Here is a 15,232-nt window from a genome sequence, read left to right as displayed (position 1 = left end):
ACCTCTGGGCAGCTCTGCACCCCCGGACCCCTCTGCACCCCCGGACCCCGGGCACCTCTGGGCATCTCTGCACCCCCGGGCACCTCTGCACCCCGTGACCCCCGGGCACCTCTGCACCCCCGGGCACCCCCTGACCCCCGCGCCTCAGTTGACGTTTTCCGGGAGCCGCGCCGGGGCTGGGGCCCGGTGGACGCTGCGGGGGCGCAGCGGGCGCCTCCCTTCCCCGGATGCGGAGGGCGCTTCCGGGAGCGGCGCCGGCCCCAGCCCCGGCCCCAGCCCGATCCGGCCGAGCCCCCGCAGCCTGCGCCATGGCGGCCGCCTTCAGGAAAGCGGCCAAGGCCGGGCAGCGGGAGCACCGGGAGCGGGGACAGGTGAGGCCGCGAGACGCCGCGTCGGGCCCTTGTGAGGCCCCCGCGCCCCCCCGCAGACCGCCGCCCCCCCCCCGAGCCCGCCGCGCGCGAGGCCGTGTCCCCCCCGCCAGCCCGCCGCGCGCGAGGCAGGGCCGCCCCCCCCCCGAGGCCGTGTCCCCCCCCCCGCTGCGCGCGAGGCAGGGCCGTGTCCCCCCCCCCCCCGAGCCCGCCGCGCGCGAGGCAGGGCCGTGTCCCCCCCCCCCCCCCGAGCCCGCCGCGCGCGAGGCAGGGCCGTGTCCCCCCCCCCCCCGAGCCCGCCGCGCGCGAGGCAGGGCCGTGTCCCCCCCCCCCCGAGCCCGCCGCGCGCGAGGCAGGGCCGTGTCCCCCCCCCCCCCCCGAGCCCGCCGCGCGCGAGGCAGGGCCGTGTCCCCCCCCCCCCCCCGAGCCCGCCGCGCGCGAGGCAGGGCCGTGTCCCCCCCCCCCCCCGAGCCCGCCGCGCGCGAGGCAGGGCCGTGTCCCCCCCCCCCCCCGAGCCCGCCGCGCGCGAGGCAGGGCCGTGTCCCGTCCCCCCCCCCGAGCCCGCCGCGCGCGAGGCAGGGCCGTGTCCCGTCCCCCCCCCCGAGCCCGCCGCGCGCGAGGCAGGGCCGTGTCCCGTCCCCCCCCCCGAGCCCGCCGCGCGCGAGGCAGGGCCGTGTCCCGTCCCCCCCCCCGAGCCCGCCGCGCGCGAGGCAGGGCCGTGTCCCGTCCCCCCCCCCGAGCCCGCCGCGCGCGAGGCAGGGCCGTGTCCCGTCCCCCCCCCCGAGCCCGCCGCGCGCGAGGCAGGGCCGTGTCCCGTCCCCCCCCCCGAGCCCGCCGCGCGCGAGGCAGGGCCGTGTCCCGTCCCCCCCCCCCGAGCCCGCCGCGCGCGAGGCAGGGCCGTGTCGTCCCCCCCCCCCGAGCCCGCCGCGCGCGAGGCAGGGCCGTGTCGTCCCCCCCCCCCGAGCCCGCCGCGCGCGAGGCAGGGCCGTGTCGTCCCCCCCCCCCGAGCCCGCCGCGCGCGAGGCAGGGCCGTGTCCCCCCCCCCCCCCCCGAGCCCGCCGCGCGCGAGGCAGGCCCCCCCCCCCGCGTCCCTTCTACCCGGGAGCCTCCCCCGGGGCCCCGCCGGCAGCGCCTCGCTCAGCCCCGTGTCTCGCTTTTCCAGCCCCGGTCCCGCAGGCAGCTGGGCCTGCTGGAGAAGAAGGAGGATTACAAGCGCCGCGCCGAGTGAGTCCCGCCGCGCCCGGCTCGGGCGGGGGGGTCCCGGGGGGTCCCGCGGTGGGGCGGTTCCCCGGGGCGGGGCGGGGTCCCCGGGGGGTCCCCGGGGGGGCGGAGGTCTCCGGGGCGGGGCGGGGTCCCCGGGGGGGCGGAGGTCTCCGGGGCTGGGGGGGGGCCCCCGGGGGGGCGGAGGTCTCCGGGGTGGGGGGGTTCCCCGGGGCGGGGCCCCCGGGGGGGCGGAGGTCTCCGGGGCTGGGGGGGGTCTCCGGGGGGGTCCCCGGGAGCTGACCGCGGCCCCGGCCCCGCCGTCAGTGCGCGGTGCAGCCGGAGCGGAGGTCGCCTTGTTCGGGGTTTCCTGCCGCCCCCGGCTTCCCCGGGGCCCTGCGCCTGCGGCCGGGGCTTGGCTTGGCTCCTCTGGGCATCCTCCTGGGCTGGTGGGACCGGCAGGGTCCGTGTGAACGCTGGGTGTCTGGTGTGGAGAGCGGAGCCCTGGGTGGAGAAGAGCCCACTCTTACAGTGGCGACCACCAAACCCCCTTTCCTCGGTGGCCAGCTTCTTGCAGGTCTGTGGGCTCTGCTCTCCCTGAGACTGGGGGTGGGATGCGTGAGCCGGGTGGAGAGGATCATGCTGGCAGCTTGGAGAAAGGAATAAATCCAGGGGATAAATGGTCTGTGGATTTCTCCTTCTGTTTAAATGTCTTTTGTGCTGCTGCAAGGCTCTTGAGGATTTAGCATCATTATTGAGTGTTTCATTTGGTGGCTGTGCCCACGTCAATGCAGGTGGTGTCAAACATACTGTCTTGTTTTTCAGTGACTATCACAAGAAACAGAATGTGCTCAAAGCACTTCGCAAGAAAGCCCTGGAGAAAAATCCTGATGAGTTTTATTTTAAAATGACCCGTGTGCACCTCCAGGTGAGAATCTGGTTTGTTGTATTCAGACAGGGTGGCCTTATTCTGCTTTGAGTAATGAATGGCTGGGTTTCTTCTTCCTCTCCCCCCCTCCCCCATAAAAAAAAAATTATTATATATGATTAAATAGCCTGGTACCCACTGTGGCTGACTGTAGAGTGGCCTGCTCTTGATATCAGGGGAGATGCTCATTTTACCCTCTGGAGTCTTTATTAGAAGAGTAGGGCATTGAAGGGCTCTTCCTCTGCCCTAGTAGCTTAGGCCTTGTCTACACTACAAAGTTTTGTTGGCAAAAGGCAGCTTTTGTCAGCAAAACAGGGGAGGTGTACACACTACAAAGCTACTTTTGGCGGCAAAACTCTGCCGTTTTGCTGACAAAACCACCTCAACAAGCTGCATAAAGCCTTTTGCTGTAAAGTTAAAGCAGCAAAGCGTCAGTGTAGACTCTGCTGTTCGTTTTGTCGACGGAACTGGCTTCCGCCAGTATCCCACAATGCCTGCCATGACCGCTCTGCTCGCTGGTTTGATCTGCAGGCATGTGCCCCTCCCCTCTGGAAAGTATCTTGCAGCTGAGTGCGCAAAGAGCAAATTGTTGGAATGCGCCTTTTGTTCTGCCCTGCGCTAGGTACACAGCAGCAGGCAGACTGCGGCTGGGCGGGTGTGGGGGACTGCTTTGACATTCTTCAGCACAGAGAGCCCACAGAGCTGCCCGGGATGCTGCTCCCAGAAGCTATGGAGGCTGTGGGAAAACTTACAGGGAATCACAACTGCAGGCTGTGCTGAGCAAAGCTGGAGGCTGGCAAGGGAGAGGGCAGGGGGGGTGTTGGGTTCCCCTCCCCCACTTCAAGATAGGTCAGTCAGCCTGCCCCCCACCTGCCCCTCCCCCCATCACATGATCCAGCTGAAAAGCCACTGACAATCTGCTAGGATGCCCCTTGAATGATGGGATTGAGAAACCTGCATCATGTGATGCTATACCTGCCTCATGAGGCATTTCAAGCCCTTCCCAAAGCACCCTGCAGCCAGTTGCACAGTGGGAAAGCTACCACAGCAAGAGCTGTTAGTATGGATGCACTCTGCTGACACAAGGAACTACTATGGACATGCAATAGCGATTTTAATTAAAGTGCTTTAAGTAAAGCGGCATAACTCTTGCTGAGACAACTTTGTAGTGTAGACCAGTGGTTCTCAAAGCCGGTCCGCCACTTGTTCAGGGAAAGCCCCTGGCGGGCTGGGCCAGTTTGTTTATCTGCTGCGTCCGCAGGTTTGGCCGATTGCGGCTCCCACTGGCCATGGTTCCCTGCTCCAGGCCAATGGGGGCTGCAGGAAGAGCGGCCAGCACATCCCTCGGCCCGTGCCACTTCCCAAGACCCCATTGGCCTGGAGCAGCGAACCGCGGGCAGTGGGAGTCGCAATCGGCCGAACCTGCGGATGCGGCAGGTAAACAAACCGGCCCGGCCCTCCAGGAGTTTCCCTGAACAAGCGGTGGACCGGCTTTGAGAACCACTGGTGTAGACAAGGCCTTACTTTTAGGAGCGTGTTCATCTCTGCAGTTAATGTACTTTGTTTGCTTTTAGGATGGAGTTCATGTAATTAAGCAGCCAAAGGAAGAGGTGACCCAGGAACAGCTGAAGGTGATGAGGACACAGGATCTCAAATATATAGAAATGAAAAGAGTGGCAGAGGCTAAGGTAATAGTCTTTACTGATCCTCTCATTATCGTCCAGTTTGTTCATAATGAATACATTTTAACTTCGTTTGTTCCATTGGCTGATAGGCATTTGTTTGATCATGTCAGATTTCAGTCATACCAGAAATGACAGAAGAAAATGTCAATACAGCTCAGTTGTATATGGGGGTCTTTGATTGAAACTGTGTCCTAGACTGCTCCGTTGCTTAGACAGTGCATGGTATGCTGGATAAACTATCGTAAAACTTTATGTAGATTTTAGACATTAAATGCTTAGCCTCGTTTCTGATGTTTAGCGTGAACTGAAAATTATTGATTCTGAAATAACTGTTTAGTTTTAAAGGGATGCAGTCAATTTAGATCAAGTTCTGTCTGAAAATGTTATATCTGCTGTTACAATAGCACCTAAGATCTCTGTAATGAGACTAGAGAAACAAAAGCCTTTGTGTCTTAGCCAGTACTTTGAGGATAGTCATTTCTATTCTTTCCTCTATGTGCTTAAAAGAAAAGGAGAAGTTTGGCACCTTGGAGACTAACCAATTTATTTGAGCATAAGCTTTCGTGAGCTACAGCTCACTTCATCGGATGCATTCAGCTGTAGCTCACGAAAGCTTATGCTCAAATAAATTGGTTAGTCTCTAAGGTGCCACAAGTCCTCCTTTTCCTTTTGCGAAGACAGACTAACTCGGCTGCTACTCTGAGATCTATGTGGTTAGTTTCCTCTTGTTTGTGTGGCTTTCTCATGCAGCAAACAGGAGAGAAAAATAGGAAAATGATTGTAAAATTACAAACCTAACCAGGGGTTCGGGGAGGGATAGTACTTTAAATTCTTCTTGAATTGACAAGGTTTCAAAGAGACACAAATGTAAACAATGGACTAATTGTCTGGTTATCTGTTTACAAAAGAATTAATAGGAATGAAGAGTTTAGATATTAAGAAAGTATGTGTTGCTGAGGCACAAAGGAAGCATTGCCCACTGCTGAAGGCTCAGTTTTTTCTCCTCCCCACAGAAAATTGAAAGGATGAAATCGGAGCTCCAGCTGCTGGACGCTCAGGGGAAGCGATCAAACAAGCACCTGTTCTTTTTTGATACCAAAAAAGAAGGTAAGATTAGGGCTTTATTTATTGAAAAAGAACTTCCCTTCAGCATCTTTAGGCTGTCCCCAAATCTTTAAAATTGTGTGGTTGTTCCTTCACACCTTTCTCTTTGAGGGGAACCCTGTCTCAGAAATGGTGACTTGTCCGAGGCTCTGGGGCTCATTATTGAACAGTGAAGGAGATGGGTTGTCCCGCTTGCTCGGGCCGTTGGGCTGGACCTCACACCTGCATAGGGCAAAAAGTGACCTAGTACTCTCCATCTCCTAGCAAGTATAAGCCACATATTTGGATGAAATGCTGAATCTGTCCCAAGAAATTTGCTGAACTCTCGTTACTAATCTTAAATTCTTTTAAAAAAATGGTTTTAGTTCAAGAATTTGATGTTGCAACTCACCTGAACACATCCCCAGAGCTAGTGGACAGAGTGTATAACCGACCTACCATTGAAACCCTGCAGAAGGAAACAGTAAAAGGAGCCACTCAGCCAGCCCATTTAAAGGTAGACTCTTTTGCCACCCTTTGTGATTTAGCATTCAGTAGCAAATGGGGTCCTTGCACTTTACTTTTAAAAATGTAACAGGCACTAGGAAGAGTCCATTGGAGCGTTCTCTGGGTGAACAAGTTTGCTTTTATAGTCTAAGGCTTTTTGTTGGTGATACCAGGGGTTGAGGGGCACAGTGACTAAGAGTCAGGGACTGATTGGCATCCGTACTCATGGTGCCAGCCTTTCATATCTGGAATCCTGTAGTCAAATCTTCCCTAAGACCAGAAGCAGAAAAGCAGTTTAGTCACATCCTGGTGAATTAGGGACACTTGTCTGCACTGCAAAACAGTGGGCATGACAGGCATTCTTTCCTTACCAGAACAGGAGTAAGAAATGGTGCTGGATGTCAGGCTTGAGATGGATTGGCAGAACATATGTAGTAAGGTGGCATAGCATGAGTGCACACTATGCTGCTGAGTATGTCTCTTGCAGAAGCTTCATTGTCTTTTGATAGTTTTGCTCCCTAAAAGAGGCAGTTTAAATTGATGCTAATAGCATTTGTGCTACATCTTACAAGTCCTGCACGGATGGTGGACTTTTTTCTTAGGAGTCTCTCTTCTTATGGCCCTGTTAATTCTCTTCCACTGTGGTAACCATCAGTATCCACTCCAAAAGTGCTATTGGGAAGTACAGCGTGAAGTACAGATAGAACCACTGGTGACTCCATGTGCAGATTTGGTATTTTACTGCTGTCTCTGTTCCTTATAGAAATGGTGTTTTATTGGGATTCCAGGATTTTAAGAAGTTCTGGTATGGGGAGACTTCATTCATTTGTTTGTTTATATATATATAAGTGTAATAATGCTGCATCTGAGCACTTCAAAAAAACAACAAAAAAAGAATCTTGTAGCCCTAAGTGGGGATACAGAGGAGCTTCCTGTGAAATGGGTGGCTTTAGTAGATACAAATATACAGACTCTGCCTCTCCTTTGCACCTGGCAATCATAATACCCTTTGTCTTCTCTGTTATTTCTATGGCTTTTGGTTAATAAAGTTATACTTGGATTCTCTTTCTTTCTGTCTTTGAACACAGTGGGGTTTGTGATCCAGTACTCTGCCTCCTCCTCTTTCCTGTGAAGCTATTTAGGCTGAAATCTCATTTCCTAGCTGTTCTTTAATTTAAAATATGTTTCACACGGGCCTCTGTTCTCCAGCTTGAATTGCTTAGACAGCACCAGCTTTGCTCCTGATGTTTTAATTTCATAGCAGTTCTCGCTCTCTCAGAAGCAGCTAAGCATGGGTTTAGCAGTATAAATGCCTCCTAATTAGTTTGGATATATTGGGCAGTCTTGTAAGCTTGAGTCAGTATGTGCAATAAGGTAAAAATAAAGGTGTTTAAAATTGCTCATAAGATTGCAGCATGTTCTTCTTAAATCAGATGTCAGATAACGTTCCCCACTCCCCTCCCTCCTGCCAGCCCTCTCACTCTGGCTTGGCGTTAAAGTGGTTGGACTAGTTTCAACTGATGGGTTTTCTCCTCTTCCAAAGACTTAGTCACATTGTAAACATGTTGGGAACTGTCCTGTTCAATGATCTTAACGAGGTCACACCTGCAGCCGTGCCACCTTGTGCTTTGAGCCCATCAGCTCTCACAAGTTAAGCAGAATCAGGTGGGTTACTGTTTGACTGGGAGGTCTCCAAGCAATATCTTGACTTCAGGAACTGGTCTTGGTGACCCTTTTTGCTCTGAATCAGTACAGAGCTAAAACCCAGCATGGTGCTAGAAGGTTATCCAGTTCAAGATCAGCTTCTGTGCCTCAAGAGCCATATAGTGGCTGAGTGTAAACAGCAGCAGACTCAGCAGGTATAGACTGTAATCTCTTTCTCAGCACTGAGCAAGCTCTGCCCTTCATTCAGAAAGGACTGCCACTCATGCACTGGTGGTCTTAGCCACAACCACACCTACAAGCTGTAAAAATGTCAGCATCATTTTTAGTCACAAAGGACAAGAAGAAGAAGCTAGGAGGTCCTTTGCTGCTGTGGCATATTGACTTTTGGATGAGCTGTGAAACCAAGATTCCAGCCACATATCATCGGAGAAGTCCTAGAGGCCTGTTGTCCTAATTATCTTGCCTGTGTTAACCCCTTAGGTCCCTGCTAGAAATATGGTATGTGCAAGGAAATCTCAGCTCAACGTGTTAAATAATGAGCCTTTTGGAAGCAACCACAAAATTGGTATTGGGTACTTCAATAGAACTTTTCATTTGTGGAACTTGTGTGGTTTTTTGTTTAATCAAAAACTCAGAGAGTCACCCTAAGTGTGATCCCTGGCAGCCTGGGATGAGTTGAGGGAGAGAATATATTTTTCTTGTTCTTTTGCTCTACTGAAAAATGCTCTTTTCCTCCTTCAGAAATTAGCCCAACAAAGGAAGCACCAGTACAGCCTCCTGAAACAGCGTATTGAGCGTGAAAAGAAGATGTTTATTATTGCTCAGAAGATCCAGGCACGCAAAGACCTCTTGGTGAGGGAACAAAGACTTAACTCTTGTTCTTTGGACTCTACTTGTTGAGGGTCTTAGAAGTGAGAACAGGTTGTGTATGTGTGTGTCCACGTTTCCTTACTTGTTGTGGAGCATTTCAGGTAGCTCCTTATAAAAGTTACCAAGAAACATTCCTGCTGTAATGGTAGCACAGATAACTTGTTTATATGATATTGAACCCATTCAGGCCTGTGTTCCATAAATTTAGGGCAGAGTCAGTTCTCTGTGTAGCCTGATCAATCTACTGTAAAGTGCTGCGTAAATTTGAAACTGGAGCTGTGGAGTAGCAGAAGGGAGGAACGAGGAGGTTGTGGTCTCTCTAGATTAGGAACAGATCCTCAAAATTCCAATGACTCTAAAGAGATTTTCTGTGTCAGTGGGGACTTGCCAGTCACAGAAAGGGGTTGTGTGGCTAGCACCACAATTAGACGAAAAAGCAGATGAAAATATCTTCTGCCCACTCCCACTAAAGATGAGGAATTGCCCAGTTACCACTGAAGCTAATCTGCACCTCCAGTTCCACCAGCACTTCCATTTTCTCCCCATAGGGTACGTTTCTCTCATCATTTGATAGGAAAAAAAATAATTGTTTGTTTTCGTTTCAGGACAAAACTTACAAAGTGAAGGTGAAGAAAGAAACCATAAATAGCCCACCTGTTTACAAATTCAAATTCCAACGGAAACGTTAATTTTTCTGGGAAATAGTTTTTGACGTCCTTGTGTAGATCTAGTTGACATAACGAATGTGTTGCTTCTTATGGAGAATGCTGGTATTTTGTCAGCATCAGGCTTATTTTCACTGCAGTTTAATGTTTTGTCAAAGTAAGCCCTGTGGGTATTTGTAACTATAACACATTCTATTTAATAAATCCAAGAAGATTTCTGCTTCAGTTTTGGTATTTACACGTTGGAAACCCCAGAAGAGGTGTCCAGATACCTTGGTGAAAACCCCAAGAGAGAGATGCTGAGTTTGTAACTACGTTTTTGATAGGCATTTTGTGTGCACAATACACAAACAAAGGGGAGACTGGACCCTGACCAGGGACAGGGGTAAAGTTTGTGGCTAGGGGATGGTGATCTGCCTAGGTCTGGTGAAGGCTCCAGAGCAGCTCTCCTGTCCTGGTGCTCTAGATGGTAAAAGTCTAGGATCAATCTCTAAGCATCTATTTTCTCTGTTCCATTGCATCTCTCTTCTACCCCCCCGAGCGACAAGTTACACTGACATAAGGATTCATGTGCACAGCGTTGTGTCTGCGGGAAAGCTTCTCCTGCTGACACAGCTTATGCCGCCCGTGGAAGTGGTTATTTGATGCCAACGGGAGAGCTCTCTCCCATCGGTATAGATCGTCTTCACCAGATGCGCTGCAGTGGTGCAGCTGTCTCGGTACAGCTGAGGCGCTGCAGCACTGTATGTATATTCATACCTTAAGAAGCTAGAATAAAAAATTTTGGTGTAGGAGCAAGTGATGAATTACCTACATAAGACCGGTCATACAGTGTCAGACCAAAGGTCCATCTATCCCAGTATCCTGTCTTCCAACAGTGGCCAATGGCAGGTGCTTCAGAGGGAAAAGAACAGAACAGGTAATCGTCTGCCACTACTGGGGGAGAAAAAACTCAGCAACAGTTGCTCAGTCCAAATGTGTAGTAGAGATAATACTAGGCAGGCAGATAACTGTCCTCAGATCTTCCTACTCAGTGATGCTTTCGTGTGCAGAATCCAGGGCAGAAATGCTAATATGAATTCTCTGTACTGTGCTGACTGCAAAATGTCTACTAATATTTAGTCCTGTATGTTATCAAAGCATGGTACAGATAAATGAATCTTCTCAACACTCCTGTGATGCATATAAGCCTCTCTCTTCTGCAGAGAGCGAAATGGAGTCAGGCCAATATTTTCAGAGGTGGGGTGCCTGAAGTTAGGATTCTGACTGTATATTGAGGCACCACAGTGAAAAGCTGGCCACTTCTAGAGCTGCAGCTGCCACTGAAATCAGAACTCCAGACGCTCAGTATCTCAGAACCAGGCTGTTTTGAAAATGCCTACCTACAGATTTAGGGCTGGGCTTTTGAAGATGCCTAGGGACTGAAGTGCCATGGGATTTGAGCGCCCCACTCCTTAGGCTCCTTTGACAACCCCAGTCAAAGTGCCTCACTTTAGGTGACTGCAAATTTTGCCAGTGTCCCATGTTGAAGAGCAGAGCCAGGTTTGGAACCTGACTTCTCCTGCCTTAGTCCTGCATCGCAGTCTCCATTAGAGCAAACTGCCTCCCCTCCAATACCAGGGCATATTGTAAAACATACTGACTACATCAATAAGTAGCTGGAGCTAGTGACCCTCTCGCCAGCCCTCCAGACCCAGCATGAATGGACTCTGGCATGGCTGCTGGAGTGACAGGGAGAATTGGATTAAACTAAGGACATTAAACTCTGCAGATGCAAGTCCCTCCTTAAATGGGGTCTTTAGTGATCGTCTAGCATTCTGGTATTTAGCGGAAACATTAGCCCACAGAAGTTTTCTTACAAATGTGAATAAAACAGAAGAATATTTAAATGATGGATGAGCCTGCAGCACTAAGTATAATTTTCTAGAATTTGTCCTACAAAAGAGGTGGAGGTAAGGGGGCCAGCAGATGGCAGTAGCGTTCCACAGAGTGGGGCTGTGAGGCAGAGAGGACTAGGTGATGGGTACAGCTGCCACCCAAAACTCAGCGCTGGCTATGATGTGCGTTGCTGGGTGTGGTATGATGTCCAGGACTTGATTGAGAAGTGCAGTCTGCTTGGTAAATAAATTTAATCTTTAATCTCCAAGACACCAGTCGCCAGAATACTTTATAAAGGTCTTCAGGTTACTTTTTTAAAAACTTGGGCAGGACCAGAACTCAGGAATTCTGTGTCTCTCTCCAAGCATTTCTAAATGTTGGTGACTTTTTCAGAAAGTACCACATGTCATTCAGATAAAACTGCCGATTTGCAAAGTGGGGTAGATTTATAAAAAGTTGTAGAACATGATGTTCAGCCGATTGATATATTTTTGGAATAAAATATTTGGCAAATAATTTTGTGCCCTTTGCCCAAGCGCAGTCACAAATATGGTCGCACGGAAATTCACTTCTGAATTTGAAAAAATATTTGTGATGGATTTTCTGTTTTTTGCATTCTCCTGGGTTGTTATTTAAAGCTGTGGGAGGCAGGGCCAGGTCCTGTAATTACCACTGTTTTCAGCTGCAGGGAGGGAGGGCTGTCCAGCACTTCCTGCCATTTTGTCTCTATAAATGTCAATTAATGCTTCCCACCCTTCTCTACACTGTGCATTGTGTAATTCCAGCTAATAGGTACATGTCTGAATGAAGCCCTGATTGTGATACACACACTGCAATACTTGGCCAGTGAACAGAGCCATGCAGAGCAGCATGGGGCCGGGACTTGTCAGAACATGAAGCAATCAAGCAAGCTGATGTCTGTCTGTATCTTCTCCACTCAACTCCCAGCTGGCACTAGGGACGTTCTCCAAGTGGCATGCTCAGTTCATAATTGTGCTGAGCCACGCACGGCATTTGACTCAGCGTTTCGCACTTGGCCACAGCATTCTGCAAGGCATCTTGCACAAGCTGGGTGGTTCTCCAAGGTGCATAGTGGGGGAAGTTACTGGAACCCAAATCAGCTTTCTTTTTATTTACAAAAACAAGAAAATGTGGCACCTGCCTGTGTCTAATTGAATTAGGAGGTACCACGTTTTATGCATTGACCAAGAGAACAGCTTAGCAGGTCCCCGAGGAGCCAGCTGCCTCTAACATGAAGCACCTTAGTATTCAATTCCAAGGTCCTCCAGGGCCTGACCATTCTGCTGAAGGCAGTTGCTGTCAGCGTAACTCTGGTTCAGCTGTTCTAAAACTTCCCCCAACAGAAATGTTTCCAGGATTGTTCAGAATTCCAGGGGAAACAGCTCTTTGTTATTTTTTAATTAACTTTTCCCTCGAGTGTTTGCAACTGAGACAATATGGTGGCAGAAGTGGGCTAGTGTGTCAGAATTTAGCAAATCAGTCACTTTCACTTACAAAAAAGAAACTGAACTCTCGGTTTCCCAGTGTTGCTAACTCTCAAATTTATCAAGAGTCTCATGATAATTGGTGTTTTCCTTAAGACTCCAGCTCCTGGAGTCAGGTGGTTACTAGAGACTCTACTATTTTAAAAGATGAAAGCTATTTTCTTCCTGGCTATGGAGAAAAGCCTGAAATGTAACCTTTCGAGTCTCAGTAACCAGAATGCAAAGTGCACTTATTTTAGGCATCTCCTGATTGTTAAGGCAATCTGCTTGAATATTGAATGTTTGGGCTTGGTGTTGGCAATATTCAGAAAAATGCAAAAAGCATAAGGTGTGAAAAGTCAATGAGATTTTTTTTTAATTCATTTTCAATGAATTCTGGTGTAATGCGTAATACAGAGTGGAAAATTTGTTTTAACGATCAGTTGGACTAAATTGTAAGATGCATTATTATTCTTTAACATCAATATGAAGGGAGTCCAGTGTAATGCATCCGTGACTTTGGGGGTGAAGCTTTCTTTGGGCTGAAATTGAAATGTATAAAGAAGTATAATCTTCATCCTTGTGTAAAATTAGCTGAGTTGCAACAAATACTAGAAAGGGTGGAAGAGAAAACCAGAAATTCAAAGCCTCAGTGGAAGAAATCAAGGCAATTCTGAGTTGACACACAGCCTGAGCTAGAAAGGCTCATCAGTGCAGGGTTTGGAATGTCCAGTGTGTACACAAGTCTGAGGCATGTGGCAAACACCTCACCATTGGCAAGTCAAGGTTGATTTGGGTCTAGTCACCTAACCCCTGGAAATGATCCAGCTATTCCCAATATCTTATAAAAGGCAGGTTAGTAAGGGATGGAAGAGCTGATTGCACTCAGCTGGAGGTCTGTGGGGTTTCGAGCAGACATTGCTCTTTTACAGAAAGTGTATTTGAGCTCTGGCGGCTGTACAGACTGTAGGGTGAATGCAGTGCCTCTTGTAATTGTGCTTTCACAGGGAACTTCTCCCTCATTCAGCTTGCTCACCAGCAGCCTGGGGGCTCTTGCCTGTGGTTAGGGCACAAGCATCTCCCTTGCAAACTAAAGGCAGATGCACAGGAGGGCAGGCTCTAGGTCCCTTCTCCATGGGAAGGCTCCAAGTTCCTAGAGCACGGAAATAGCTGTCTTCAGTGGGTACATTCAAACAGCTCCTTTGCTGAGAAGGTGGTATGGAGCCTCTGAACACTCGGCGCCAGTTCAAATCCAGCATGTGGCAGGAGTGACTGAACATTTTTAGCATCTGATGGCCAATGAGGAATAAGTTGGGGAGCTCCACCAAGGTCCCAGTGTCCATGCTATGAAATGTAACTTACCAACTTCAGCTGAGGGCCTCAGGATTCGATGAGCATTAGAGAGTGAACCCACCTGCCCCCTCACCCTTGGATGTCAGGCCTGCGTCCTGCTCACTGCCCTGCATGGCTGTGCTCAGTGGAGAACTCCTGGGTTGTCAGCGCAGCATCTTTCACCAGCACAAAATTCACACACGCTTTCAAAGAGCTAAAGAAAGTGATGTCCCTTTATCTCCTTGGCACATCCATCTTTGTTTCTGTGTGTCTCACAGCGCTGCCACTGCTCGATTTCAAGAGAAACATTCAGGTAATGAAATACTGGAAATGCGGTCACAGGTTAAACACGGCCTCTTGGTGCCAGGAGCCTGTTCTCTGTGGTGCAGACATGTGGGGCCAGCAGGAGAATTAGGAGCGGGGCACCTGCTGGAAAAGGGAAGGAGTTTTATTTTTTCTCTATAGCCAAGTCAGTGCAGTTTCTGGTGTGTTTGGAGCAATGACATCCAGGAGCTGCTTGGCTTAATCAAAGGTGTGTGTCCACTGGAGAAGATCTTGGGCCCCATTTTACCTGTGGATTCAGACTGGATGTCAGCTGCCTGCCATGAATGACACACGTCCCTTCAGGAGTCACTGAAGCCACAGTCTACTCCCTGCACACAGACACAATTACAAAAACGTTTAGGGCAATTATCAAAAAAAAGGAGGGGTTTTAGCATGACCATTTGCATCTCATTGTCTTTATCTTCTCTCTTTGCTGTGTGTGTGTGTGTAAGGGCAGCCAGCTCTCTGCTGCAGATGTGCTCTGCATGCCCTTGTGCGAGGCTTTGTTAATTTCACACTTGGGACAGAGGTGTCATTGACCCATCAGCCATGAGTTGGTGTAGGCTATAGAGAGGGGGAAATCAGTGAGTTCTTGCATCCTCCAGCTGGTGCTTAAATGGACCTTGTGGGCAGGAGATGAGTGTCTGTTTGCTGCTCTGCTACTAAAATGATCAGGACAATGGCTGAACCAACAAGTTCCTTAGTGAGGAGATTCCCTGCAGCTTGCTGAGTGCAGATATCAAAATACCCCCCAGATTAATGGCTTGGGTTTCAGGTGGCTCTGAATAATATTCTGCCATATAACAATTTCATGTAATTCCTTGTTCAAGCTCAGGAACTCAATTGATCGTGACGGCCTATACAAGTTAATAGCAGGGTACGTTAAAACGTTTGCAGGATTATCTCTAGGCAACCACAGCAATATATTACTAGCCGAAGAGTCAGACGTCCATAGGCATATCAGATGAGTTTCCTGTAGGCATCATTTTCAGAGGGAGCTTGATGCAGATGGCAGGTCAGGCCTAGATTTCCCAGTCACTGCTCAGAAATAGCCCCATTGACCGATGGTTCAGCAGCAGCACCAAAGCCCCTGCCCCGGGATAATAACCAGAAGCCCAGACCCAAACAGGATCCTAGTTACCCGTGAAACCGTCTCAGAGCTCAGCGGCAGCCCTGCCCTGCTGCCCCAAAGCCAGGAACCCACACTGGGGTAAAGACACTGAGCGAGGTTTAGGAGATGTGG

General features: G+C 50.3%; 1 protein-coding gene across 1 annotated transcript; it reads left to right on the top strand.

The window, feature by feature from the left end:
• The first annotated feature begins 211 nt into the window (after positions 1-211).
• Positions 212-9,196, top strand: UTP11 (UTP11 small subunit processome component). The gene is made up of 8 exons (XM_084652457.1): positions 212-371; positions 1,531-1,592; positions 2,394-2,496; positions 4,071-4,184; positions 5,195-5,288; positions 5,651-5,781; positions 8,178-8,288; positions 8,912-9,196. The coding sequence occupies exons 1-8, from the start codon at positions 228-230 to the stop codon at positions 8,993-8,995; spliced, it is 843 nt and encodes a 280-aa protein (XP_084508583.1). The 5' UTR covers positions 212-227; the 3' UTR covers positions 8,996-9,196.
• The last annotated feature ends 6,036 nt before the right edge of the window (positions 9,197-15,232 follow it).

This window comes from Lepidochelys olivacea, assembly GCF_965140295.1.
Source record: "Lepidochelys olivacea isolate rLepOli2 genome assembly, chromosome: 19".
In the NCBI taxonomy this organism is placed as follows: Eukaryota; Metazoa; Chordata; order Testudines; family Cheloniidae; genus Lepidochelys; species Lepidochelys olivacea.
This window is presented reverse-complemented; position numbering and strand designations above follow the sequence as displayed.